Genomic DNA, 26164 nt, shown 5'->3' on the forward strand with positions numbered 1-26164 from the left:
TGCACCTTTAATAGGATGCCACGGTCCTATGTAATAGCCTAAATAGCCCAGACCTGCCAGAGCTCGGAAACTAAGCAGGGTCAGCCATGGTTAGTACTTGGATGGGAGATAACCAACGGAAGTCCTCTCCAATCCCCCATGTTGCCTGTGCTCTCCATCACTCAATCTTTTGGCGGTGCCTGGCCCCCCAAGCAGCCTGCCTCCCCCCTACCAGGGCAAGGGCCTTCTCTGTGGTGGCGCCATCCTGGTGGAATGCTTTATCAGAGGACACACATGCCACCCTGAGAATCACTTGTCGAGGGAATGGTGGGGTATAAATTTAATAAGTCCATGGTTGTTATGCAGAGGGTGGCAATGGCAAACCCTCTCTTGCCCATCTCTTGCCTTGAAAACCCCACGAGGTGGAACATTGTGGCCTCATCATGACGGTTGCGACTTGATGGCACTTCATTATTATTATTATTGTTGTTGTTGCTGTTGTGGTGGTGGTGGTGATGATGATGATGGTGATGATGATAATGCTGTAGAGTAGATTGTCAGCCTGCCTAGGAGTAAAGAAGAAGCTCTAGGAAGAGAAAGCAAAAGTCATCCTCACAGTCCCATTAAGGCAGGAGCAGATTCGTGCTTAAAACGATCTGTACAGAAATTTACTCAGCATGATTGGCGGCGTCTAGGAATGCAGAGCGTGGGCTGTTCGCCCTTGATGTCCTCTATAAGGGCTCTCAGCACACTCAGATAAACATGTAAACAGTATCAGATTCTGAAGCTACTGGTGTCCGGTTGTAATTTGTCACCGGTTGTGAAAGCAGGCAGGAGAGAGACATGATCCAGTGACAGGAAAGTACCCATGTAGTGTCGCTCAGAGCTCGTTCCCTGCAAGATCTTCTCTTCCCTTTAGGGTATCCTTTTCTGAATTCAGAAGAAAAGACCCCCTAATGTTAATGGCATAGTTGCTGCTTCCATGGTTACCGTGTCTAGCCCAGCTACAAAGGTTTTGATATGATGTCTAAAAAAAAAAAGGATATCAGAAAAAAATATCTTCCCGGGCTTTAAAGTACCAGCGTCATCTTCTGTGAGTTCCTGCCCCCCCCCCACTTCCACATATTTAATTGGTTTCCTGATTGGGCATAATTACAGGAGGGAAAGGATCATGAAAATTTCTGTTGCAAATATCAAGGGTCATTTTGTGCATTTTTGCACACATGGGAGTCGCATCGGTTTCTGCATTCATGTTGGTGCGCATGAGCCGGTGGGTCACAGTTCTCAGCTGCGGCGGCTTCTGTTATCTCGGGTTCCTTTTTGTAGCATCGGAGATCAAAAGTTGTGGAAGCCTATATGGTAAATACTGGAAGACACCTGAGACTCCTACGAGACAAGAATACATAAACAAAGTTCTAGAAGCAGCAGAAATTGATAAACTGACTGTATTGGTCAAAGGTCTCTCGTACTCTACATTCCAGAATACTTGGACACGCTTTTATAGCTGGTACAATAACTATGTTTAGGCAGATACAATTGAAAAACGACTTACAAGATAAAGTATATTGATTTAACCCAACAAGAGAAAATTGTAATGAGACCCACTCACACTATATAAATCTAGATAATATTGGCGACGAGGCATAATTAATGTAATATCTATGAAAACTCACTACCCCCATTAATGTTATGTGTTAATGTTTTATGTGTTAGTTTGTTTATTAAGTTCTGTATTGTAATGTGTAATAACATTTAATAAAATTCTGCCCTTAGGGGCAGTCACACAAAAAAAAGTTGTGGAAGGCAACCCTTGGTGTCCCGACTCAGATACTCTAAAGCCCTACATGTGAGGTGTGGCCCGTGGACACAGCCATGCTGTGGAAGTAACATCTGATAACAGCACAGCCATTCGGATCAGCGATTTGCATGAGCCTGTTTTTTGGGGGGGGTTGTGTGTTTTTTTAACCTGCTGCCCTCGTGTGAGCCACGAAACAGCCGCTCTCACTGCAGTTATGCTGGGTCAAATGCCCCTTTCTCCAATTAGTTAAGATCCTGGGGACAGTCCCCTTGAAAGGTTTTGGAGCGTCTAAACTGAGACTCAGACCTAACAGCTCATAGATCATATTATCATGTGCCCACATTCTCATGAAGGGCTGCATTGGCAAAGGTACACTTCCAGTACTGCAAGGCTTCTGTGGTCTTTGCCTAGCTTCTGTGGTCTTCTGGGCAGTCATAGACACACAGAGTTGGAAGGGGCCATACAGGCCATCTAGTCTAGCCCCCTGCTCAATGCAGGATCAACCTAGAGCAGTGGTGGCGAACCTACGGCACGGGTGCCAGAGGTGGCACTCAGAGCCCTCTCTGTGGGCACGCGTGCCATTGCTCCAGCCAGGCCCAGACCATCATTAAAGTGTCGAATAATCTGCCAAATAATTTTAAGTAAATGAAAGCATTTGGGATTGCTTTCCTTACTTTGTTTGGATCATCTTAAGTTAATGTATGAGTTGTTTTTTCTAAAGTAAAACCTCAGTATTCAGGTTAAATTGCCGTGTTGGCACTTTGCGATAAATAAGTGGGTTTTGGGTCGCAGTTTGGGCACTCGGTCTCTAAAAGGTTCGCCATCACTGGCCTAGAGCATCCCTGACCGGTGTCTGTCCAGATGCTGCTGAAAGACTGCCAGGGAGGGGGAGCTCACCACCTCCCGAGGCAGCTGATCCCACTGTTGCACAACTCTTACCATAAAAGTTTTTCCTAAGATCCAGCTGGTACCTTCCCGCCCTTAATTTAAACCCATGATTGCGAGTCCTGTCCTCTGCTGCCAAGAGGAACAGCTCCCTGCCCTCCTCTAAGTGACAGCCCTTCAAATCCTTCAAGAGAGCAATCCTGTCCCCCCTCAGCCTCCTCTTCTCCAGACTAAACATTCCCAAGTCCCCCAGCCTGTCCTCACAGGGCTTGGTCTCCAGTGACTCTACATTTGCCAAATGCACAGCATAATCAAAGTTAAAACTCTATGCAGACATGAGTCATTAAGGGATTAAACACACTGAGTGGAGAGGTTCTTCGGAGTGGCCTTCTTTACAGTCTTGCACATCCCTGGGCACTAGGTTTGCAGGGTAAATGAGCCGTCTTCCATCTCCCCGGACTAGAAATAACATATACGGTGCATGCCGTCAAGTTGCAACCAACTTATGGTGACCCCAGCATAGGGCCTTTCAAGGCAAGTGAGAAGCAGAGGTGGTTTGCCATGGCCTTCCTCGGCAGAGCCTTCCTTGGTGGTCTCAGTTCCAAGTACCAACCCTGCTTAGCTTCTGAGATCTGATGAGACTGAGCTATACAGAGCCGCCTGCCCTCAGAAATAACATATAGCCATGAATTAATGGCAGTGGGGAATGACCACTTTATGGATACGCTGGTGTACAAATTGCAGCCCCAATTTCTGGCCCTTATTTTCTGCAGTGTGGTGAACCATGATTTGTACAGGTGTGTCAGAGCCGCTCAGGGGCCATGGTGGCTCAGAGGTTAAGACACTGTGCGGTAGACCAGAAGGTCTGTAGTTCGGCAGTTCGAGACCCGAGTGCCGTGTGATGGAGTGAGCTCCCGTCTCTGGCCCCAGTTCCTGCCAACCTAGCAGTTCGAAAGCAAGACATTTCAAGTAGATAAATAGGTACAGCTTTGGTGGGAAGGTAACAGCGGTCCACGCTCCTTGGCGTTTAGTCACACTGGCCACATGACCATGGGAACATCTTCAGACAGCGGTTATTCTTATCTCTTATGTGTGGTCTATGAGCGGTGAATCACAGCTTTATTTGAAAAAAATCACATGCAAAGGGGAACTGGGAATAGCAATGAATATGCTTTTGTTTTGAACATCATGTGCGCTACAGAAACATCACACCGAGAAAACCATTCCCTTCTGCACGGTGTGCTTTTAAAGTGTGCAAGTTTGTGTGTGACTGGATTTGGGTAGGGACTCATAAAGCTTGATGACTTTATGAATAGTCTTTCAGAACAGACACCCAGGGACAACGGAGAGCACAGCTGGGCTTGCTGCAACAAATCCAGTCCAAATGCCTGAAGAGCATTTAAACCCAATTAAACCCGGGCATAGAAAGTTGCAAATTCTGTCTTTTGCTGTCATGGATACCCCACGTGCAGGGGATTCATCTAAGGGTCTGCTGCTGGCAAGAGACAGACCATTCTGCAAAAGTCAAAGAGCTCATGGGGTGGGGCTCTTCCTTCAGTCATATGTACACTATGAGAATAAACTTGGTTTCCAAGGGAACTCTGGGAAGTGTAGTTCTGGTGAGGATGGTGGGCAAACAGGGAATACTCAGGACCTCACCGAACAACAGTTCTCTGGGTTCTTGAGTGGAGAGCTATGACAGTTAAAGTGTTCTATACATTTGTAGCCTAGTTATGTCCTTATATTAAGGGCTCTGGCGGCTCAGAGGTTAAGATGCTGCGTTGCCAACCGGAAGGTCAGTAGCTCGGCAGTTTGAGACCCGAGTGCCACGTGAGGAAGTGAGCTCCCGTCTCTGGCCCCAGCTCCTGCCAACTTAGCAGTTTGAAAGCAAGACATTGCAAGTAGATAAATAGGTACCACTTCGGTGGGAAGGTAACAGCGTTCGGTGCGCCTCGGCGTTTAGTCATGCTGGCCACATGACCATGGGAACATCTTCAGACAGCGCTGGCTCTTCGGCTTGGAAATGGAGATGAGCACCGTCCCCTAGAGTCAGATTCGACTAGCTTTCGAGCAAGGGAAACCTTTACCTTTACAGAGCCACTCACAGGGGCTCCTTGCTTTGCCGCTGGTGGTGGAAAGCGCTGTCAAGTCACAGTCAACTCGTAGCAACCCTGTAAGGTTTTCAAGGCAAGAGATGTTCAGAGTTGGTTTGCCCTTGTCTGCCTCTGCATAGCAGCCTTGGACTCCCTTGGTGGTCTCCCGTCCAAGTACTAACCGGGGGCTGACCCTGATTCGCTTCCGAGATCAGATGAGAACGGGTTAGCCTGGGCCATCCAGGTCAGGGGGCACTTCGCCATGCTGGACCCCTGGATTTCTTGGTGACTCCTCCATATTGGATGCGGGAATTGCCCCTACGGGCGCCGTTGTCTAGAGAAGTGGTTAATTCTATGGAATGAAAGAGCCGTTTGCCTGCTTTGGGACTGACAGCGAATCCTTCTTTTTGTTTCCTCTCTTCCAGCATTCCAGCATCTCCGATTATCCTCCGTCCGATGGGTATGCATTCAGTAACACAGCTTACAAAAGAGGGCCTCTGCCGGACCAGGGTGCGGCTGTAGCTGCTTTTAAACAAACTGTTAGCCGACATGTAGATAGGTAACACTTCCGTGGAATTTCCTGCGTGCAGCTATGGAGAACTGTCCCGGCCGATTGCTTTTAGGGTGGAGGTGCCTTCTCTGCATACAGCTCCTACTTCTCTTTGTAGATAATTCTAGTAGACACTCCTCCGTGTTAGAGCTGTTAGAAACCTCTTTCACTCTGGTTTCCCCCCACACACCAAAGCCTCTGAGTGGTTCTGTTTAAACACACTGCTGTCAATGTTTGCTTTCCAAATATTATGGAAAATTGAATTCTAAAGTGCTGAATTGGAGCCTGGGTCTTTCTTTCACTGGTGGACAGCTAATTCCCTTGTTTACAGCCAAATCTGAAGGACTTACTATCACTTTCATTCAAAGAGATTATATATATGTATTTCTCCATTCTTGCTTCTCCCCAGCCCCTGCCTTGCTTTCTCCTGTGTTCATTAAAGGTGCCCTTCTCACATTTCTTCGGGGGGGGGGGGAGCACGGGAGCTGTTTATCCCATGTGAGGCTCTGGCCTACCAGGTCTACGTTCTGGGTCCTGCTTGGCAAGGTGTTCCCAGCAGACAGGAAAGAGCCATTCAGTTGGCCTAGCTTACATGGGTCCGGAATTGAGATGCTTAATGTGGGGTTTTGCAACAGGGAAGTGGCTGTTAACTGGCTTAGAGTAATGCAAGACGAGGTCCCTAGTCTATGGATTTTTCTAGGACTTGGTGCAGATAACGCTTGGGAGGGAGCCGGAAATAAACACACGGCTTTCTTTCTATTCTGCAACGATCAAGGTGGGTAGCCGTGTTAGTCTGTCCGTAGCAGCAGAAAAGAGCAAGCGTCCAGTAGCACCCTAAGGACTAACAAAATACGTGTCAGGGGATGAGCTCTCGTGAGTCACTGCTCACTGAGTAGGCGATACTGACTTTGATGGACCAGTGTTCTTATTCAGTATAAGGTACTTCCCGTCTCCTGGTATTAAACTTCTTATGGTTGTAAGAGTTACTCCTGCGTGAGCACTCTAAGGAACCTCAGAGTTCTATGACTGAGTGCTCCAGATTAGCAATCGCTCCCACGCCTGTAGAGTCCTAGAGTAAATCTTCCCTGGCTTGTTGCATTTTTTTTTTTTTGCTGTCCTGACATTACATCCCAGGCTGAGGTACCTCACGGACAACTTCTCACCTGACATAAACAGCTCACACACACACACACCCCAGTTGCGAAGACCCACCAGGTTGTCAGATAATTAGGAACTACGCGGTTTCTCTCCCCGAGTCCCCAGCACAACGTGTGAGATGAATGATTCAACAAGAGCGCAGAAGGAAAGCTGATATCTCCCTCGATTGGTTTGAGCCCTGGCTCTCCTGCTGCGTGTGTTCTTCTCGCCCCACTGAGGTGTGCTAATTGCTTTCAGTTGTGTGTCCCTTCAAGCACGTCAATCTCAGACCTTGATACTGCGAACCTCATTTATCCAAATGGGGAGGGGGTGCAGAAAAGATGGAGAAAGATGCAGGATACCAATTACCAAAGGGCTGGGGGGGGGGACGGGAACATGGAAAAAATGGGAACATTGGTTCACCGGGGGGCAGGGGGTATTGGCTATTGGAAGGAAGTAAGACCACCAGGCATTTTGGATCACTGAGGGTCGGTCAGTGGGAGTTCTTTGGTCTCCTTTCGCTCTTCTCTTCAAGTCAATTTGGGACAGTTCTCCACAGCTGGTCAAAAGCTAGATAGCTACTTGAGCACCCATGCAGCATGCTCAGGTGGATTCAGTCCCGAGAAGTACATGCTTGTCTGTGTGTGATGTGATGTCAACATGCTGTATTTTGAAGTTTCCGGTTTTTGGCCCCCATGTGTTAATTTGCAAACTTCCTTTTATGCTTGTCGTATCTCTTCTTTATAGTCCTGTTTTGTTTGAAATGACATTTTTAAAAATCCTTCTTATCCCTGAGGTTTTGGGGCAGATGCCATTTAATACTAGAATAACAAAACCCTAAGCATCATCCTGCCTCTAAATACTATATATGCACTGTTGTCCATTCATACATGATGACAATTCCTTGCCCCAAGGCACTTAACGAAATGGCCAGTTAGGTACAGATACCCAGAGAATGGCTGAAAGTCTCATATCTAACGTGGGGGGAGGAATTCTGGCCTGCTTTGGTAACCTGATTAAAGTATCGACATACAAGTCAATTTGATCTGATCTTTGTTAAGGTATTTTATGGCAGTATTTGCATACTGATGGACACACCCATTCCTCAAGCCCTAGAAAATAGTGTATTAAGCTAATAAATCTTAACAAATAAGAAGCCTGAAGTAGTGGAATACCTCCTGTTAAGGAATTCTACATATAGCTTGAAAGTTACACTGGCAAGTAAGATTGAGATTCTTATAATGGCTTCTAAATTGTGAGCCTATGTTGGCTTGCTACATTTTTAAGATGCTATATTCCTCCCTAATGCCCCCCCCCCCCAAATCTATTCTTTGACCTCCTGATCTCTCAGCAACCTCATGTTAGTCTGTGCCATCCTTATCTTTCAGGGGAAAGTATAGACGGTTTGTTTTCCTCCTGCCCCTCTTAGGAACATAGGATGTACTCTAAACAGAAAGCGGAGTGAATTATGCTTGAGAACAGAATCAATGAATTCTTTTCAGAATACCAGACCCTGACCTTTTGTCCTGTTTTATCCTATAAAGAAAGAACTTTGAATCTTGTTCAGTATGCTAGCATGATCTGTTCTTGCTTGCACCAGAATGTTAATTCTTAATAAAACTGCCTGCTTTGTTAGTGAAAAACCTTGAGTGGATCTTTTTCTCTCCCAGATAGAACCTGGGGAAGGTCGGGGGGTATACTAGAGTTTGGAAAACTCCCCTAATGCTTCCAGAAAGGGCAACGTTTTTTGTCCTGTTGGATGCCTTTTGTAAACTGGGGGCAAATCGTGATGTATTTCTCGTGTATTTCAATTTGCACGAGAGCACAAAGTTGGGAAGTTCAATACGACTGTCCCCAACAGAGCTGATTTAAATCCGAACCTGGCATCTGCATGCCCTTTTGCAAAACCTGTGAGACCTGCTCACCCCATAAATTCTTCCATCCCATGCTGCAGCATGCGCATGTGCCAGCCTGAACTTCGTCTAACTCTAATAGTGAATTGTGCTGCCCGCCACCACCCCTTGCCAAGTCCCGCTGTTGTGATGGATGGCTGCCTGCCTCGTGTGGTCATAAATACTGGACCAATCAGCACCCCTAATTATATTTGCTGGCAGGCGGGTGGCACTTGCTTCCTCCCTCGCTCTTCGCCGGGATGCCTCGCTGCCAACCGAGCTGAATAATGTTTGACCTGTTTACCTTGTAGAAATTACGAGGCGCACGCGAAAGCCCAGACCAAGAAATATGCCAAAACCAAGTATGACTTTGTGGCAAGAAATCACAGTGAACTTTCGGTCATGAAGGATGACATCTTAGAGGTAATGACATGCTTGTTTTGGTGGATCCCCCACCCCCCACCCCCAATGCTTTCTGTTGTCATTGTCACACTCCTTGGAGAGCACGCTCTGAAGGCATTTGGTGTGGCCTAGGAAAATTCTTGTCGAATGTGATCGGTTCCGTTGCTTGTTTCTTCGGAAGCATTCAGAAACCAAGAGTATGTGGAACTTGCCCTCCACTCCGGCTGTCGGCTGGTTAGCTGGTGTTTTGAGACCCGGCATTTTCAAATTGTAGTCCCAGCAATGTTGAGGTTCCTTGGAAGCCCATTAGAAGCGCTTTAGTGACAAGATCACCAATGGCTAACATGGTTCTCAGGCTGCAGAAAGAGTGTTTAGTCTACCGATGGCCCTGTCAACCAAGATCAAGCAGGTCTGGCCGTTCCCTCATGTGGACTGGTATGGAACATAAGAACATAAAAGATGCCAATGTTGGATCAGGCCAAAGACCCCTCCAGTCCAACACTCTGTATCACACAATGGCCAGAAATACCAGGTGCCATCAGGAGGTCCACCAGTGGGGCCAGGACATTAGAAGCCCTCCCACTGTTGACCCCCCCCCCCCAAGCACCAAGAAGACAGAGCATCACTTGCCCCAGAGCCCCTATCTATACCTTGTGGCTAATAGCCACTGATGGACCTCTGCTCCATATGCTTATCTAATTCCCTTTTGAAGCCGTCCATGCTTGTAGCCGCCACCACTTCCTGTGGCCGTGAATTCCAAGTGTTAATCACTCTTTGGGTGAAGAAGGACTTCCTTTTATCCGTTCTAACCCGACCGCTCAGCAATTTCATGGAGTGTTGAATGGCATCCCAGAACCCTTCACAACTTGCAGGGATCCTTCAGCAGATGCGTAAGCATTGTCTGCAAACTAGTTCATTAGTGTCTCTGTTTAAAAATATAAACAGGGAGAATTTTCCTGAAGAGAGAACCTTTTGAAAATCACTGGGGAGGGGCATTAACTGCCTTTGATTTTAATTTATTTTATTTTTTTAAAAGCAGGGCTAGGGAAACATGGTGACAGATTCCAGAGGGGTAGGCCTGTTTGTCTGTTGCAGGGGAAACCACAAGCATTTCTTGCAGCTTCACCTACCTGCGTATCTTTCACCGCGAGAGATGCCCTCACTTGCCACCACTGCCCTTCTGCCATTAACGCAGTCGGAACACATCAGTATCTGTGCCATAGAGCCAAGGGCCACAAGCTGAAGATTGAAAATGGTAATATGACAACTAGTGTGAACAACGTTTCTGTTCCCCGGGACATTTGGTAGGAGACCTGAACTCCAGTATAAAAGGTTCATTATTAATGATTACATTTTCATAGCTCCCGGACACCAAAGATCTCAGGGAACTCACGTGATTTCCCCCTCTTCCAGTTCAGTGTAGTGGTCAGGAGTGCGGATAAACCAATAGTGTGACTCAGTGTAAGGCAGCTTCATGGGTTTAACATGCAGATATGTAACCTCTGTAGTGGTTCTCAGCTGACTCGGGACGGTTTTCTTGCAACACCGTTTTTCTTTTACTTCAGATCCTCGACGACCGAAAGCAATGGTGGAAAGTCCAGAACGCAAGTGGAGTTGCAGGATTTGTGCCAAACAACATCTTGGAGCCTCTGAGAACTCAGGAACTGGGCTGCACGGAACCGTCCTACACGCACACTATACAGGTACCTGCAGTTCTTGAGAAATTTGGAGACTGGAGGGAAAGGACAGGATTTATTTATTTATTTATCCTTGGATTTACTATATCCCGCCCTACCCCGAAGGCTCATTTGGTCCCGGAGCTACAAGCAAGTGCTGTTCACGGGGACTAAAGCCCAACCCTCTGCTAATTCCTGTAAAGTGAGGGGAAACTAGGAATCAGTCTTAGTGGGAACAGTTCTAGCTGTCTAGGAGGTGAGGAAGTGGTTTGAGCCAATCAGGCAAGGATGGAGGGGAGCCAGGCACGAAGACCACACCCTGGAAATTCTAAAGCATCAGTCCCACTCTAGAGGAAACTTTTGACTCCTGATGCAAAGTCTACTGGGATTTGTCAAGAAGCAGCCAATGAGGCTAAAGCTGTAGAAAAAAATCCAGCCCAGGGACTCACTCCTGATCCATCTTTGTCTGCAAAATGGTATTGTGTGAACAACCATTTGGTGGTGGAAAGTTCTGTCAAGTTGCAGTTGATTTAAGACTGCGATACAGGGCTTTCAAGGCATGAGACGTTCAGAGGTGCTTTGCCATTGCGTGCCCCTGCATGGCAACCCTGGACTTCCTTGGTGGTCTCCCATCCAAGTACTAACCAGGGTCGACCCAGCTTAGCTTCTGAGATCAAGCTAGCCTGGGCCATCTATGCCAGGGTGAACAGTAGTTTTGCTTGCAAAAAAGGGGGGGGGGTTGAAATGGCAGTGTGAAATAGACACACACCACCTTAATTTAATAAGCTGAACTGATTTTTTTTTCTTTTCCCGACATGGAGCAGAGTCTGTTCCTTCCCAACCCCGGCTCGTTGACGGTGGTTTTTTTTCCACCATCCCTTTCAGTGCTGCTGCCAATCTGCAGTCTAACATTTGCTTGTGCTCTTTCATTTCAATCGTCAATGCTTGTCACACGTTGAATAGCTGTTGATGCCAAAGAGGGAGTTTGAATTGTTCAAGGTAGGGCGTTTGCTTTCCCCCTGCTCCATCTGGAAGTTCGCAAACCGTAGATTCTCACCTAGTTTGCCCTGCTCGTATGCATGTGGATTTCTGAGTGTGGATTTCTGCGTTTCCATTCGGCTTGGGGATTTTCTTTGAAGACAAAATCCTTGGCCCATGCAAGAGATGTGTATAGCCCTCGAGTGTTATCTGAGTTCTTGGTCTTCGGGGTTTCGGGGAGTTCCGTTCTGTAGTGGTTTGGTGTGCTGTGATGAAGTGCCCTCACCTTTTGCTACTCAAATGACGTTCCGATACCAGTTCAGAAATAAAAACACCCATCCACGTGGTTGCACTGTCGTGAGAGTTTAATATCTATGCCTCTCATGCATGGCAGGAGGCAGCTGTACTGTGTAGCTCTTCTTTTAGGACTCATATCGCCGACGAGACTGGATTCCGAGTTTGCTCTTCCTCTTGACTTTTATTTCCGAAGCAAACCTTAATCCATCTAAACCTCTGACTGAGCCTTCCTTGAAAACAGTCGTCATTTTCGTATTCGTTGCCTGACAAGCCCGTTTGGTACTGAGCCAGAAAATAAGCCATCATAGGGTAATGAAAGTCTTTATTATTTACCATTCATTATTCAAAAGCCAGGAGATTGCTTTTGATTTGCGCAAATCGCAGGGTGGCAATAAAGACGGAGAAGTTATTGCAAAGCTCTGGAACGATTGGCCCCAAGAGAAATACTGCCCAAAACCCTTCAAACTGGGGACAACGGCACATAAATAATTTGCATAAGCACTATGTAATTCAAGAGGACTATTTTGGATTTGATCTGGGGAAATGTATTTTTAAGACTTTGTTTTTGCTGATGCCAGCTGGTGTTGGATATAAACCTTTTTTTTTTTTTACATTTACTTGGAGGGGGGAATAGCCTTGCATTAGGGAATGGATTCTAGCCTTCCTTGGGTAGCAATGCTTTCACCCAAATAATCTGAAAATTCTTTTGGAAATTCCCATGTTTCCATGATGGCTGCACAAAACATCACACGTATTCACAAGAATGCATGCACACGGCATAATTTGAATTAAGTAGGCTCATTTCTGGAAGCCACGATTCCAGCGATAACTTCCCATGTTTAAATTCTGCATCTCAACCACATTAATTATTTTGTTAAACACCCACAATGCAGACAAAAATATTCCCAGCATTGCTTTCACGTGTTTTAGTAGAAGGACAGTGTTGCAACTTGTGGAAGCTGAACCTGAAATGCTAAGGTATGGCTCTATTTTTTAAAGTCTTCTGTCTTTGCCCATCCCGTAGAAATTTGTGTGTCTAGGCAGCCAGCCACATTCTTATTTATCGCCACTCTTCCATGGCTGTGCGTGTGTTCGTTACAAAGATCACGCTCACCGTCTGTTGAGCAGAAAGTGGTGAAGGGGTGCAAATTTTATACCAGGCCTAAGAAATCTAGTTGGCACCTCTGTGTAATTGAAGAACTGAGAATCACTCTAACAGCATTTCATGGACAAAACTAAAACCTGGCTGGTCTCATAGACTGACCCCAGAAAGTGGAACAGAGCATTTCTTGACACGGTGACTTGTGACAAATTATGCAGGTGGCGGAGATAAATAGTTAGGGACATTCCTTGCCCTCTACTCCCTACCCCTGCTCTGGGATGCTTTGTCCTGAACTCAGCCCTTGAGCTCTGCTGCTCAGTTGCCCTGGCTGCCAAAGGTCAGGGTCAGTTGATCAGGAAATCGATTATTTAACTCTGGTCCTGCACGGTGCATCTCCAGACGGCAATGTTTTTACCCTTCTGAACCCTTGCATGTGCTGCAGCAACAGAAAAGGCAAACTCTGTGTTAGGGATTATTAGGAAAAGGACTGAAAATAAAATGTCCAATATTGCAATGCCCCTGTAGAGGTCTGTGGTGCTGCCTCATTTGGAATACTGTGTACAATTCTGGTCACCATATCTCAAAAAAGACACTGCAGAGCTGGAAAAAGTACCGAGGAGGGCAACCAAGATGATGAGGGGGTTGGAGCCCCTTCCCTGTGAGGAAAGGCTGAAGAGTCTGGGACAAGTGTGGGACAGGATGCTGGACTAAGAACATAAGAACATAAGAGACGCCAATGTTGGATCAGGCCAAAGGCCCATCCAGTCCAACACTCTGCATCACACAGTGGCAAGAAATACCAGGTGCCATCAGGAGGTCCACCAGTGGGGCCAGGACACTAGAAGCCCTCCCACTGTTGACCCACCCCCAAGCACCAAGAAGACAGAGCATCACTTGCCCCAGAGCCCCTATCTATACCTTGTGGCTAATAGCCACTGATGGACCTCTGCTCTGCTTATCTAACTCCCTTTTGAAGCCGTCCATACTTGTAGCCGCCACCACTTCCCGTGGCCGTGAATTCCAAGTGTTAATCACTCTTTGGGTGAAGAAGTACTTCCTTTTATCCGTTCTAACCCGACTGCTCAGCAATTTCATGGAGTGCCCACGAGTTCTTGTATTGTGAGAAAGGGAGAAAAGTAGACCATTGGTCTGATCCAGCAGGGCTCTTCTTCTGTTCTTATGCTGCATTAGCGACTTTTGTAAGGAAGGGGATTTGGATTGAGGAATGCTTGGAGGGGAGGGGGATTTGGATTGAGGAATGCTTGCTTCTCAGCACATGCAGGCCCCCCACTCTTAATTGCCTTTTCCCATTGCGGTATGCTGTGAGCTCTTATGGATTCTGTATGTAGAATCCACGAGGGCAAGATGAACTAGGATTGAAGGAAGCATTTGTCTTCTTATCCTAATTAATCCCTTTCCCCAAACATCATGTTTAGCTTCAGAGGGGGTCAGATCCCTTTAAAAGCTTATTGTAACCCTCGGCCGGCCAGGGCAGGGGATCTCCTGACTCTAATTTTCCCCTCCAGGATACTATTAAGGGCTCAGTCTGTCCCCCACTTTGTTTCACTCCCTTTATCTACCCTCAGCAGTGTCTGCTGGAGTACAGGGAGCATGCTTAGTTCTCTTGGGCTTTTGATATACAGCTAGTCCCGACCGGAAGCTTTACATGGTCTTTATGGACCTTAAGGGAGCATTCGATTCAGTCAGCCGAAGCAAGTTATGGGATGAACTGGTGGGCCCTATCCATTGATAAAGGACTACTATGGCTAATCAAGACCCTTTACATCAATACCACTGCCCAGGTCTGCTGTGATGGTGAGGGACAACTCTCAGAGAGGTTGTGAGGCAAGGTTGTCTGCTCGCTCCTCTTCTTTCAAATATATATCTGAATGACCTGACGTTGCACCTTTCTTCTCCAGAATTCCATGCCCCCAGATTAGCTTTGAAAGAAATACCCTTGCTGCTGTATGCCAATGACTCAGTTCCTATCTCCCTCACCAAGATTCGCCTGAAGAGACTCCTGAGATGTTTCTCAGACTATTGCCTAAAGGAGGAGTTGCAAATAGACTGCAACAAATCTAAAACCTTGGTTTTCTCTAAAAATGGCCAATCGGGGTCTTTTCAAATGAACGATATCAAGCTCCAACACTGAACGAGTCAGGAATTTCTGCTACTTGGGGATTGTTTTTTCCCCCCTTCAAACCTCTCCTGGTCTCATCAGCGTAAGTTCAGAGCAATCAGACTGATATGCTGCACTGAAGTGCTTGATAGCCGGGAGGCTACTGGTTGAAAGAGATTTCCTAGCGCGTTGGTTCTGACTTGAATTTTGCTCTCCACAATGGAAGGGAGACGCGGCTTTGAAAAAGAGGACGGAAACACATTTATACACCTAGGATACATGTTGCTGCGTAACTTCCAGTTGTTGATCTGTTATATAAATTTGTTATATTGAGAACTTTGGAACTAGTAGTGTTACACTGTAACCTCAATTTGTAACTCACACTTGTTGCATTTTGATAGTTTGAGGACTTTATGTGTAACATTGTAACTCTGGCTTGGAGCTTTTGACTTTATATGAAATACTTTTGGAGTTGGTAGGAGAAAACTTTGATAACTGGATATCCATTAAGACTGGATACTTGTTTGGCATTTCAAAATATTTGTTTAAAGACTTGTTAATTGCATTCGCAGTGTTCATTTGTTTCTGAATAAAACTAAGCCTGTTACTGGAGCCCTATCTCACTTCTTCTTTAAAAGGGGAGGAAGATACATTCCCCAGTGCAATTCAGGTGTTCAGCTCTAAAATAATACCCTAACCACTTTATGGTGTTTGGATTTCAGTGATCTCAGAATCTTTTGACCAATCCCCTATGCCAGTTTATACATAGGATAATCGGAGTCCCTCGTTGCATCTCGGATGTATCTCTCAGAGCTGAACTTGGGCAAAAGTCCGATTCCAATAACCTTTATTGGCATAGCATGGCCAAAAGCCATTGGAAGTCAGAGCATGGATCTTAAGCTTTTAAGCACGGCCTGAGGATGATTTTTGCGTCAGAAACTGAAGGTCTGCCGTCCTTTCTTAAACAAGATCTCGATGGACGAAAACAGAAGATGCCAGGTTAAGGCAGCTAGGGCTTACAGCTGAAGATGTCTTCTTGCTAGGGTAAGGCAAAGACCCTTTTGCTTGTCCAGCATCGAATTACAGAGCTGGATTACAACAGCATGGTGATTTGCTCTCACAGAGTCTGCTCAGGGCAATTCTTTGGGATCTTACCTCCTCGGACTCTGCCGTTATACTGGAGACACCCAACGCCCGCCCCACCTTGTTAGAGCATTCTCTTTAGCTCTCCTTAATGCCATCCCCTCCGAAGTATTACAGGGCAGATTCCATCGTATCCCATATTCATATTGTCTCTGCCCTTGCGGTCAGGGTGAAATTGACTCTCTGTCTCACAAAATATTGGAACGCCAGGGGTTTTTTTACCATTTCTGGGAACCGTTAGATCTCACCGCTTTTAACACGTTTCTCGTTTAATACGCTTCAGAGGAATAATATTCCCTATTTGATGCTAGAACACCACCTACTTGCTTGCTAAATTTCTGTCTAGCATCCCCCCCCCCTTTAATAAATAGCATAGTATTCTTTTAGTCATTGCTCAAGATCATCTGGTCATAGGAGCTCTGGAAAGGAAAGAAGAAGGAAGGTGAGGCTGATATTCCTTGGAGGTCTCCCATCCAAATGCATACCAGGGCCAACCCTGCTTAGCTTCTCAGATCTGATGAGATCAGGCTAGCCTGGGCTATCCAGGTCAGACATAGAGGTGGCCAATGCTCCCTCTGAGCTGTGGAGTCTTGTGAGCAAAAATCCTACTTTGTGAGCTACTGGCATTGAAGTTGTGAGTGAATTGGCTCCTGCCTAAATTAGTTTGCTCTGGAGCCATCCTTCCTGAGCTAAGACAAAAATGTGTGAGTCGGAGGCTAAAAAACTGTGAGCTAGCTCACACTAACTCAGCTTAGAGGGAACACTGGACGTGGCCATTTCTGAAGTGAACCAAAGAGCTTGCCTGTCCCCTCTGCCCCAATCTGTCTTCTCCATGGTAGGCTCGGAGTTGGAGTGGAGGGAGGCCAGACTTGCCAGGGCTCAGCCCTCCCTTCTCTCCCAGTCCTCGTGCCCCAGGAGGAAGCAAGATGAAGAAGCAGGAGCCGAGTGCCAGCATCTCAGTCGGGATTCTTGTGCTTTGGCCCCAAGCTTACGCCAAGTCCTTCTCACGGATGAATGACTGAATCAAGGAGCGTCATTGAGAGTAAAGTAATGCTTATATCGAGCCTATTCTTAAAATGTCCCACCTTTCCAAACATGCTGGCTGCGTCCTCTTCCAGGATACATCACAGAGGCAATATTATTTATCCTTGAGGAAAACGCTATAGTAGGCCACATGAGTTGGCATGGTGAGTCGTATTTCATTACTACATATCATAATGCCCCTGTATAAATCGATGGTGCGACCTCGTTTGGAGTACTGTGTGCCGTTCTGGTCACCATACCTCAGAAAGGATATTATAGCATTGGGAAAAGTGCAGATAAGGCCAACTCGGATGATAAAAGGGTTGGAACACTCTCCCTGTGAGGAAAGGTTAAGGCGCTTGGGGCTCTTTAGCTTGGAGAAACGACGGCTGAGGGGGTGACATGATAGAGGTTTACAGGAATGGATAAAAGGAAGTCCTTCTTCACCCAAAGAGTGACTAACACACGGAATTCACTGCCACAGGAGGTGGTGGTGGCTACAAGTATGGACAGAGGTCCATCAGTGGCTATTAGCCACAAGGTATAAATAGGAACTCTCAGTCTGGGGCAAGTGATGCTCTGTATTCTTGGTGCTTGGGGGGCCAACAGTGGGAGGGCTTCTAGTGTCCTGGCCCCACTGGGGGGCCTCCTGATGGCACCTGGTATTTTTGGCCACTGTGTGACAGACTGGATGGGCCATTGGCCTGATCCAACATTGGCTTCTCTTATGTTCTTATGTTCAAGCGGAATGAAAGAGGCAAATGTGCCAGTGCAGAGTGAGGTTCTATCAGGACTTTGAGACCACAGTGGGTCTTGAACTGATTAGCTGAGGAATGTCAGGTGCAAATTCAGCCTGTGCACCACCACACAAGCGCTGGCCAATAAGAGAAACTTGCAGTGAAATCAACCCAAGAAGCTTTTGCACACCAGTAGGTCACAGGAGACCAGGCGATATTTCTGACAACTCGAAAGGCTTCCAGGTCAGGCTTGACCTGAGCTTCTAGGAGACTTAATTCTTGTAGCTCCCCGTTCACCTTCATGGTTGCCTTTCTTCCCTTCATTTTGCCTGAACTCACTGGATCCAAATAGGGTAGGATCCAAGAAACAGTTCATCGTATTTCCTTATTGTCCTTTAATACAGCATGGAAAAAAGTGGAGGTTTATTTTTAAAAGACTGTTTGTTTTCCCAAAGACTTTTGGCTATTAGCGCTTGCGTGCAAACAGTGAGTGCCCAGTTTGGTCTCTGCTCTCTCGGGCATTACATTCTCTTTGCATTCCTTAGAATCAGCCCGGAGTCTCTTTATTTAGCAATTTGCTGCAAATGTCTCTCTCCGTGGGGTGCGGCTTCTCTCTTTCACACACATTTCTCATGCCCAGATCTCCTGCCAGCTCCCTCAGATCCAATACAAGCCGTCTGCTGCCAAATGGCCTCCTTTTCTCAGCTGCCTGGGAAATGTGCTAAGATAGAGGAAAGGGAACTGGACAGGGGCTCATTCTGCAGTCACCCAAACTGCCGTGAGGTCTTTGCCGTTCTCATAGAATAGTCTTGCCAGGACACTGGCAAAGTGCCCCCGCGCTCAGGAATTAACGTTGTAAGTTCCGGTCCCAAGTAGTTTGTTTCCATTCTGTTTCCGAGTGACACAACCAGCTCGGACATGACTCCCGAAGACGGAGGGAGCAGTATGTTCTCTCGAGCAGTGTTTCCTAACCTGTGGGTCAGACTCAGGATCCAAAAGTGGGTCACGAAGCCTCTGCAAGTGGGTCACGGGCTGCCCCCCCCCAATGGCGGCCCCTGCCCTTTCTCTCTTCTGCATCTTGGAAACCAAGGTCTGACCCTAGAACAGGTATCTTCCATGTCATACAATGGTTGGTATCTTTCCTTCACTGCATAGACATGTTGATCAAGTGACACGTGTCCTGATGGTCACTAGAGGGAGTAATGGAGAAGGAGAGGGTGCTCAGATGCTGGAATGTAACTTCCACGTGAAAGTCTGCATACATTGGAATGCCACGGGCTTCAGGTTCATAGTGGGGCCGCTACACCAACAAACTGGCTGACAGACATATCTGCATGCCTCCAGCTACCGTCTTAAGCATACCAGACAGCCCACTGTATACAGCCAGGCTCTACGCCACAGCTGCCTCTGTTCCAGTTCTTCAGGCAGAGATTCTCACCTAAAGGATCCACGGAAAACCTTTTTTGGAACTAAAATAGCCACCCGATGAAGTCAAGAAACAGATTAACAAAGCCGGAATGGTACCCGGAGAAAACCTGTTATTTCCTAGCAATGACTCACGAAAGCTCATACCCTGCCACATATTTTGTTAGTCTTTAAGGTGCTACTGGACTCTCGCTCTTTTCTTCTGCTGGGTAATGACAGTTCTCTTTCACAAGTACTGGAGGGCAAACTTTTTCTCATCCACAGACAGCCTCTCAAACAACTCCTCACCCACAGTAACACAATATCTAATTTGAACATGGACACTGGTACCAGAGCTTGCCAACTTTGCTGCCATATACACTCAGACAACACAATCGCTGGACCGAACAACATCATCTCAGGCTCATTCAGTTGTTCATCTTCTAACATTGTATACACCATTAAATGCCAACAGTGTCCTTTGATTCTCTACATAGGGCAAACAGGTCAAACCCCACGCCAAAGGATAAATGGACACAGATCTGACATCAAGAATACCAAACTGAGAAACCTGTAGGAGAACACTTCAGCCTTCCAGGACACTGAATGGGGGAACTCAAAGTAGCTGTTTTATTGCAAAAGAAGTTCAGAAACAGACTAAAATGGGAGACTGCTGAGTTACAAGTTGTTACAGCACTTAGGACAATGAAACCCCCAGGGCTCAACAGAGATATCGGTTTCTTATCTCACTACACTTGCTAATGTCAGTTCTTGCATCTGTTTGTAAACTCTTTTATTACACTATGTTAATCTGCTATTCACAGGTCTTACCAATTGCCTTAATCCAAACTTAGCTATATTTATTCCTTAGTTACTTATGTCTCTTGAATGTAATTAGCCCTTCCTGGCAACAACCTCCCCACCCTCTACTTATATGTAATGGTTGGTGACTTCTGTTTCAATGTATCTGAAGAAGTGTGCATGCACACAAAAGCTTACACCTTGAATAAAACTCTGTTGGTCTTAAAGGTGCCACTGGACTCAGACTTTGGTCTGCTGCCTCTGACCAGCATAGCTACCCGCCTGAACCTATTAATGGCACTTGGCCAAGAAAAATCCCAGACTTCATCCTGAAGTAATGTAGTGTTAACCTTGGGCTTTCATATAAATTCATTTGCGTGGTACTAAAAGCATAAAAATGGATGAGGAACTGCTATTATCAAGAGCCAATTAATATTACTTAAATGATGGGAAACTGCCAACTGGTCTAGTTTGAAGTTCCAATGTTGTTTCTGACAGTCTCGTTTAATTTGATTTTGCTTCATTTTTCCCCCTCATAGCAATTACTGGGAGAACTCTCTGAGGTAATACAAATAACTGTCACACATAAAGTGCTTTTATGCAGTGGTGTGCTAGAAAGTGTTTTCTGGGCTATCTGTAAAGTATATCACACGAAAAGCTTATTAACTCCCTCGCCCCCTTGCTACAATTTCTCAACTTGCCTTTTTTAATAGAGTTTCATATTTGTTATCAATTCTTTTTTTAAAAAAATTATATCTCACTTTTCTCCCTGATCAGGACCCAAAGCGGCTTTTCACATCATTCTTCCTTCCTCCACTTTACCCTCACAACCACCTTGTGAGGGAGGTGAGGCAGACAGATTGTGGCCGGCCCAGGGTGAGCTTCCACGGCAGAGCACAGCTTCGAACCAAGTCCTAGCCCGACATTCTAAACACCATGCCAGATGTCAGTTTTGAGTGGGACTTAAAAAGTTGTGAGTGAAATACGAGAGCCACGGTGTAAAACATGTGGTTGCCAACCTCCACGTGGGGCCTGGAGATCTCCTAGAATTACAACTGATCTCCAGACTGCAGAGATCAGTTCATCGGAAGGAAATGCTGTCGAGGATGGCCTCTGTGGCGTTTTACTTCACCGAGATCCCTTTTGTCCCCAGGCCCCACACCCAAATCTCCAGGAATTTCCTAGCCTGGAGTTGGCAACTCTAGCCAGACAGGATGCTGGACTTGACAGGCCACTGGTCTGATCCAGCTGGGCCCGCTCTTGTGTTCTTTCCCTCAGTCTAATAGCCACAGAGACTCTGTGAGTGTTATTTATTTAATTAATTCTATTTTTATCCCGCCCTCCCCACGAACAGGCTCAGGGCGGGTTACAAAATCACAAAATCTCAACAACTATGGTTATAATAATTAAAACAGTAATTTAAAACAATAATAGAAACAGCAATCAAGGTTTGTGTTGCTATGCTCCGTTCAGGCTGATCACAGAGCCAGCAATTTCGGTAGGGGAGGCCAAAGATGGATTTTAGATATCCACCGCCTCAGCCGAAAGCCCTCTCCTCCACTGCTTGGTCCTGCTGGCCAGCCGCAGTTCAGGTGAATACTAGTGGGCTGTGAGGTTCCCAAAGGAAGGGCTGTGTTGACTCTTTTCCTTCTTACACTGTGGGAGAAGAGGTTAAGGAGCCCTGTATCTGTATTTCAGTCCATGTGAGCCGGAGCCCCAGTTGTTGACCATCAGGGCCTTGCTTAGTTCAAAACATTAGTCCTTCTTATGCTGGGCCTGTGTACAGGTCTTTGTGGGCAGGAGAATCGAGCTTTGTGTTGCTATGCTCCGTTCAGGCTGATCACAGAGCCAGCAATTTCGGTAGGGGAGGCCAAAGATGGATTTTAGATATCCACCGCCTCAGCCGAAAGCCCTCTCCTCCACTGCTTGGTCCTGCTGGCCAGCCGCAGTTCAGGTGAATACTAGTGGGCTGTGAGGTTCCCAAAGGAAGGGCTGTGTTGACTCTTTTCCTTCTTACACTGTGGGAGAAGAGGTTAAGGAGCCCTGTATCTGTATTTCAGTCCATGTGAGCCGGAGCCCCAGTTGTTGACCATCAGGGCCTTGCTTAGTTCAAAACATTAGTCCTTCTTATGCTGGGCATACAGGTCTTTGTGGGCAGGAGAATCGAGCTCTTAACAGTAGTCCAAGTGGGGTTCTTGAGGCAATGGCTCTTGCTGTCTGTCTGTAGCGAGAAAGAGAGTCTACAAAGTCACTTCTTACAGAAGCTGCAGTGTATCTGAGGAGACCTTGGAATAGTTCAAAGTACTTATTTAGAAATTAGGAGAGGGGAGCAGGGAAGCAGCAGCAAAGGAGACAGAGCGGGAAAGAGAAGCGACGGTTAATCTGACAGGTGGTCATGAGAAAAGAAGATTTGGAGAAAGCAAGACAATGGGGTGATCATACTAGAGAAGCAAAGGTAGAGATGACATGTTAACACTTTCCAAAAAGACCTCCTTCCTCCCTGGTTCCATGCGTCCACAGCTTTTTACTACTCCTTCTTCTGCTTTAAACGTGTGGCATACTTTACGGACGACCCCTTGTACATGGTGTGTGTGGTTTTAGAGTATCTCTTTATATCTTTCCCCCTCCCTATTGGGAAACGAGGAAGACCCAATGAATGTGCAGAGAAAAGTCATTAAGGTTCTGCTTTGAGGTTTTGTGTTGCTTTTTTACATTTGAGGCCAGGAAACTTGCAGCGTTGGAGTCATCAAGAACTATCTGATTAGGTTTCTGTTTTTTTAAACACATCGTGTGGACTTCGCAATCGCACTTTGGGAACGCCTTCTTAGGGAGAGGCACAGGCCTTTCTTGTGCCGCATTTCTAAGGTCTTGCTGTGAAGTGGCAGTGATGTTTGTATTCCACGGTCTGCCCATAGGATTGTGTTTCTCCATTTTCGAAGCTGTTATTACTGTGATAGTGATCTGTTCCGCTGTGCCGGATGACAAGAATTACGTGCATACCCCTCCCTTACTTTCCATTGGATTGAACAAACAGCATTGGGGAGCAAGTTGTCAGGCATACAAACGGCACAGAATCAAAAGTATCCTTGCAGGGAGCATGTTTCGAAAAGGTTTCCCCCCTTTTAAAAATATTTGGTAGCTGATAAAAATAAGTGTGGCACTGAGAGAAGCATATACTTGCTTTACGGGCCGATCTGTTCCCCCACCCCAGGGTTATACCTGAATTGTTGAATGACAGCACACAGGGCTTTTTTTGTGGAAAAGGCCCAGCAGGAACTCATTAGCATAATAGGCCACACCCAACAGCAGGAACTCATTAGCATATTAGGCCACACCCCTGACAGCACAGCTCATTAGCACATTAGGCCACCCCCCGCGTTACCAGAAGTGTGCTCATCCAGCCACACCAACCTTTTGCTTCTTATTCTGTTTACTTTGTTGTCAAAACCCAGGGCTTTTTTTGTAGCAGGAACTCCTTTGCATGCTAGGCCACACACCCCTAATGTAGCCAATCCCAATGAGTTTCTGCTGTTGGGTGTGGCCTATTATGCTAATGAGTTCCTGATGGGCGTGGCCAACTTGGGAGCCAGCCGGAACTCCGTTCCTGTGCGTTCCTGCCCAAAAATAGCCCTGATTGTCTTGCGCCTACTTTGAAAAGCTGAATGGTGTCAGGATCTCAGCCTGTGTGCGTGGTCTGGGGCAGGAGGGGAGCATGGAAAAGTTGGTTGGGATATATGAAAATCCTGGTGTGAAGCAAGGAGAGATGTTTCCTTTAGCTTCCCCAGTAGTGTTTCTGCTCTGAAGGCCTGCCTGGTGTGGAACACCCCATTGGGTTAAGGCAGAGCAAGCTTTGCCCCAGAGGAGGCACCCAATCTCTAGAACAGCGGCTGGGATTCAGGGAAATCATGTGTGCCCAACGCCCTTTTGAGTTCAAGCTTGGCACGGGAGGAACTGTTGGAGCTGCTGTAACCATGCTGACTGAAGGGCATCTAAAACAGATGTAACCCAGCTTTTCATTTCCCTCTTCGCAGTTTGCACCAGCTCTTGATTGCTGCTGCTGCATCAGAAAGGGAACGCCTTAAGCCTTTTGCCATGGTGGAGCAGAGCTTCCAGACATGGGCTGGCAACCGGTGGGAGTCGGGGGTGGCGGGAGACATGAGGGGCACTGCCAAACAATGGTGCAACATCACATCTGGGGGAAACCTGGAAGTGATGTCAGTCCACTCTAGGAATCGCTAGAAACACTGTGGTTTTTTCAGCGTTTCTGGCAATTCCTAAAGAGGTGTGACATCACTTCCAGGTGTTCTGTGGAAGTGACATCACAGTGTTGCTGATGGTGATTTTTTATTTTTATTTTTTTAGATTTTTTCCCTCCCACTGGCTGGAGGAGAAAATGCAGGAAATGAGCGCTGGGAGGTGGGGCATCCCTCACCCCCAGCAGGGAAGTGGCAGACCTACCATGGGACCTTCTGATCTCTAGGCTAGCAACTTTGGAAGCAAGACACTGTCCCCCCCATCCCGTCCCCCCCCCCGAGGTGGAGGTCACCTGCTCAGTTGCTAACCACAATGGCAGGGAGAATAAGCTTGCCACAGTGTGTAGTGTTAGGTGTCTTTTTAACCTTCAGTTTTAATGCCACAGAATTACAGTGTGCTTTGCAACCATTGGCTGTGTTCAGGCATTGCGGTAAGGTTTAAACCAGTGGGTTGGATCCAACAGAGCGTTTCCACAGATGGAAGGACGTCTCCCCACGGAGCGCACCTTTCTCACCTCCCCCCTCCCACTGCAGCCCAAAACAGCCTGTGAAATTGTGTTCTCTGGCATCTAAATGCTGGCGTCTAACATGCTTCCGATTGTCGGTTGACACCTCCCCCCTCCCACTGCAGCCCAAAACAGCCTGTGAAATTGTGTTCTCTGGCTCCCCTGTTCCCTCCAAGTAGCATTCCGGACTGCAGTGGAGACAGGGCATGCGAGAAAGTCATGCTGTGTGGTGGAAATCCAGTGGGCAGAAATCCTTTTGGATCCTAGCCATGGCTTATAAAGTGTGCCTTGATCAAACCTTGGTTAGTTGTAACATCTAAATGCTGGCGTCTAACATGCTTCCGATTGTCGGTTGGCACTGCGCTGGGGTTTCTAAACCAGCTCACACATTTTTTGTCTTAGCTCAGGAAGGATGGCTCCAGAGCAAGCTAATTTATGCAGCAGCCCAATCGCTCGCTCACAACTTGAATGCCAGCCGCTCACAAAGTAGAATTGTTGCTCACAAGACCCCACAGCTTAGCGGGAACATTGGTTGTAACATCTAAATGCTAGCGTCTAACATGCTTCCGATTGTCGGTTGGCACTGCGCTGGGGTTTCTAAACCAGTTTGGACTAATTGGTGTCTGAATTCACCAACCAGTTGGAGTTGAGCTACTCCAGAAGGCCGCCTGAGCGAACAGTACTGACTTTTTTATACTAATGAGACTTGGTATAAGGCAGCTTTGTGCATTCAGTAAGCATCCAAGAACCTAGCTGCAGAATGAACGTCTGCAGCTGGACGTCCTCCTTTTTTTCCTTTTCTCTCTGAACTTGATGTGGCTGGAGACACAGCAAAACAAAAAAAACTTCTTGGCATCATTAACAGCCCATCATTACAAAACAGCTACCTGTTTGGGACTCTGGCCAGGAGCCCCAGGTTTTGCAGAAATCCCAAGGAAATGATATGCAGGATCCAGGTTTGCTTACAAGGAGATTTTAATAAAGCATCAAACTTACAGAAAATGAAGAGGTCCATCATTGTCTGTTAGCCACAAGGTATAGAGGGAGTACTCTGTCCAAGGCAGTGATGCTCTGTATTCTTGGTGCTTGGGGGGCAAGAGTGGGAGGGCTTCTGGAGTTCTGACCCCGCTGGTGGACGTCCTGATGGCCCCTGGGTTTTGGCCACTATGTGGCACAGAGTGTTGGCCTGGATGGGCCATTGGCCCGGTCCAACATGGCTTCTCTGATGTTCTTATGTTCTAATGAAGACCTGATTTTCACCGCACTTAGCAATTCTAAGGAGAGTTACTTCAGTCTAAGCCGGTAGTGTCAAACTCATTTCTTATGAGGGCCAGATCTGACATAAACGACACTTTGTCAGACCGGGCCACGTGTGCCATAAAACATGAT

General features: G+C 46.8%; 1 protein-coding gene across 2 annotated transcripts in view; it reads left to right on the top strand.

Annotated features, from left to right (window-relative positions):
• Positions 1–26164, top strand: part of EPS8 (epidermal growth factor receptor pathway substrate 8) — a 233517-nt gene that overhangs the window by 193265 nt on the left and 14088 nt on the right. The window contains exons 15-17 of one of the 2 annotated variants that reach the window (XM_015415535.1): positions 5181–5314; positions 8646–8757; positions 10302–10439. In XM_015415535.1, the coding sequence (XP_015271021.1) occupies positions 5181–5314; positions 8646–8757; positions 10302–10439 (384 nt within the window). The remainder of the gene's footprint in view (positions 1–5180; positions 5315–8645; positions 8758–10301; positions 10440–26164) is intronic. The other variant, XM_015415534.1, reaches the window with a different exon arrangement.

This window comes from Gekko japonicus, unplaced genomic scaffold (genome assembly GCF_001447785.1).
Source record: "Gekko japonicus isolate JY-2015 unplaced genomic scaffold, Gekko_japonicus_V1.1 scaffold1846, whole genome shotgun sequence".
In the NCBI taxonomy this organism is placed as follows: Eukaryota; Metazoa; Chordata; class Lepidosauria; order Squamata; family Gekkonidae; genus Gekko; species Gekko japonicus.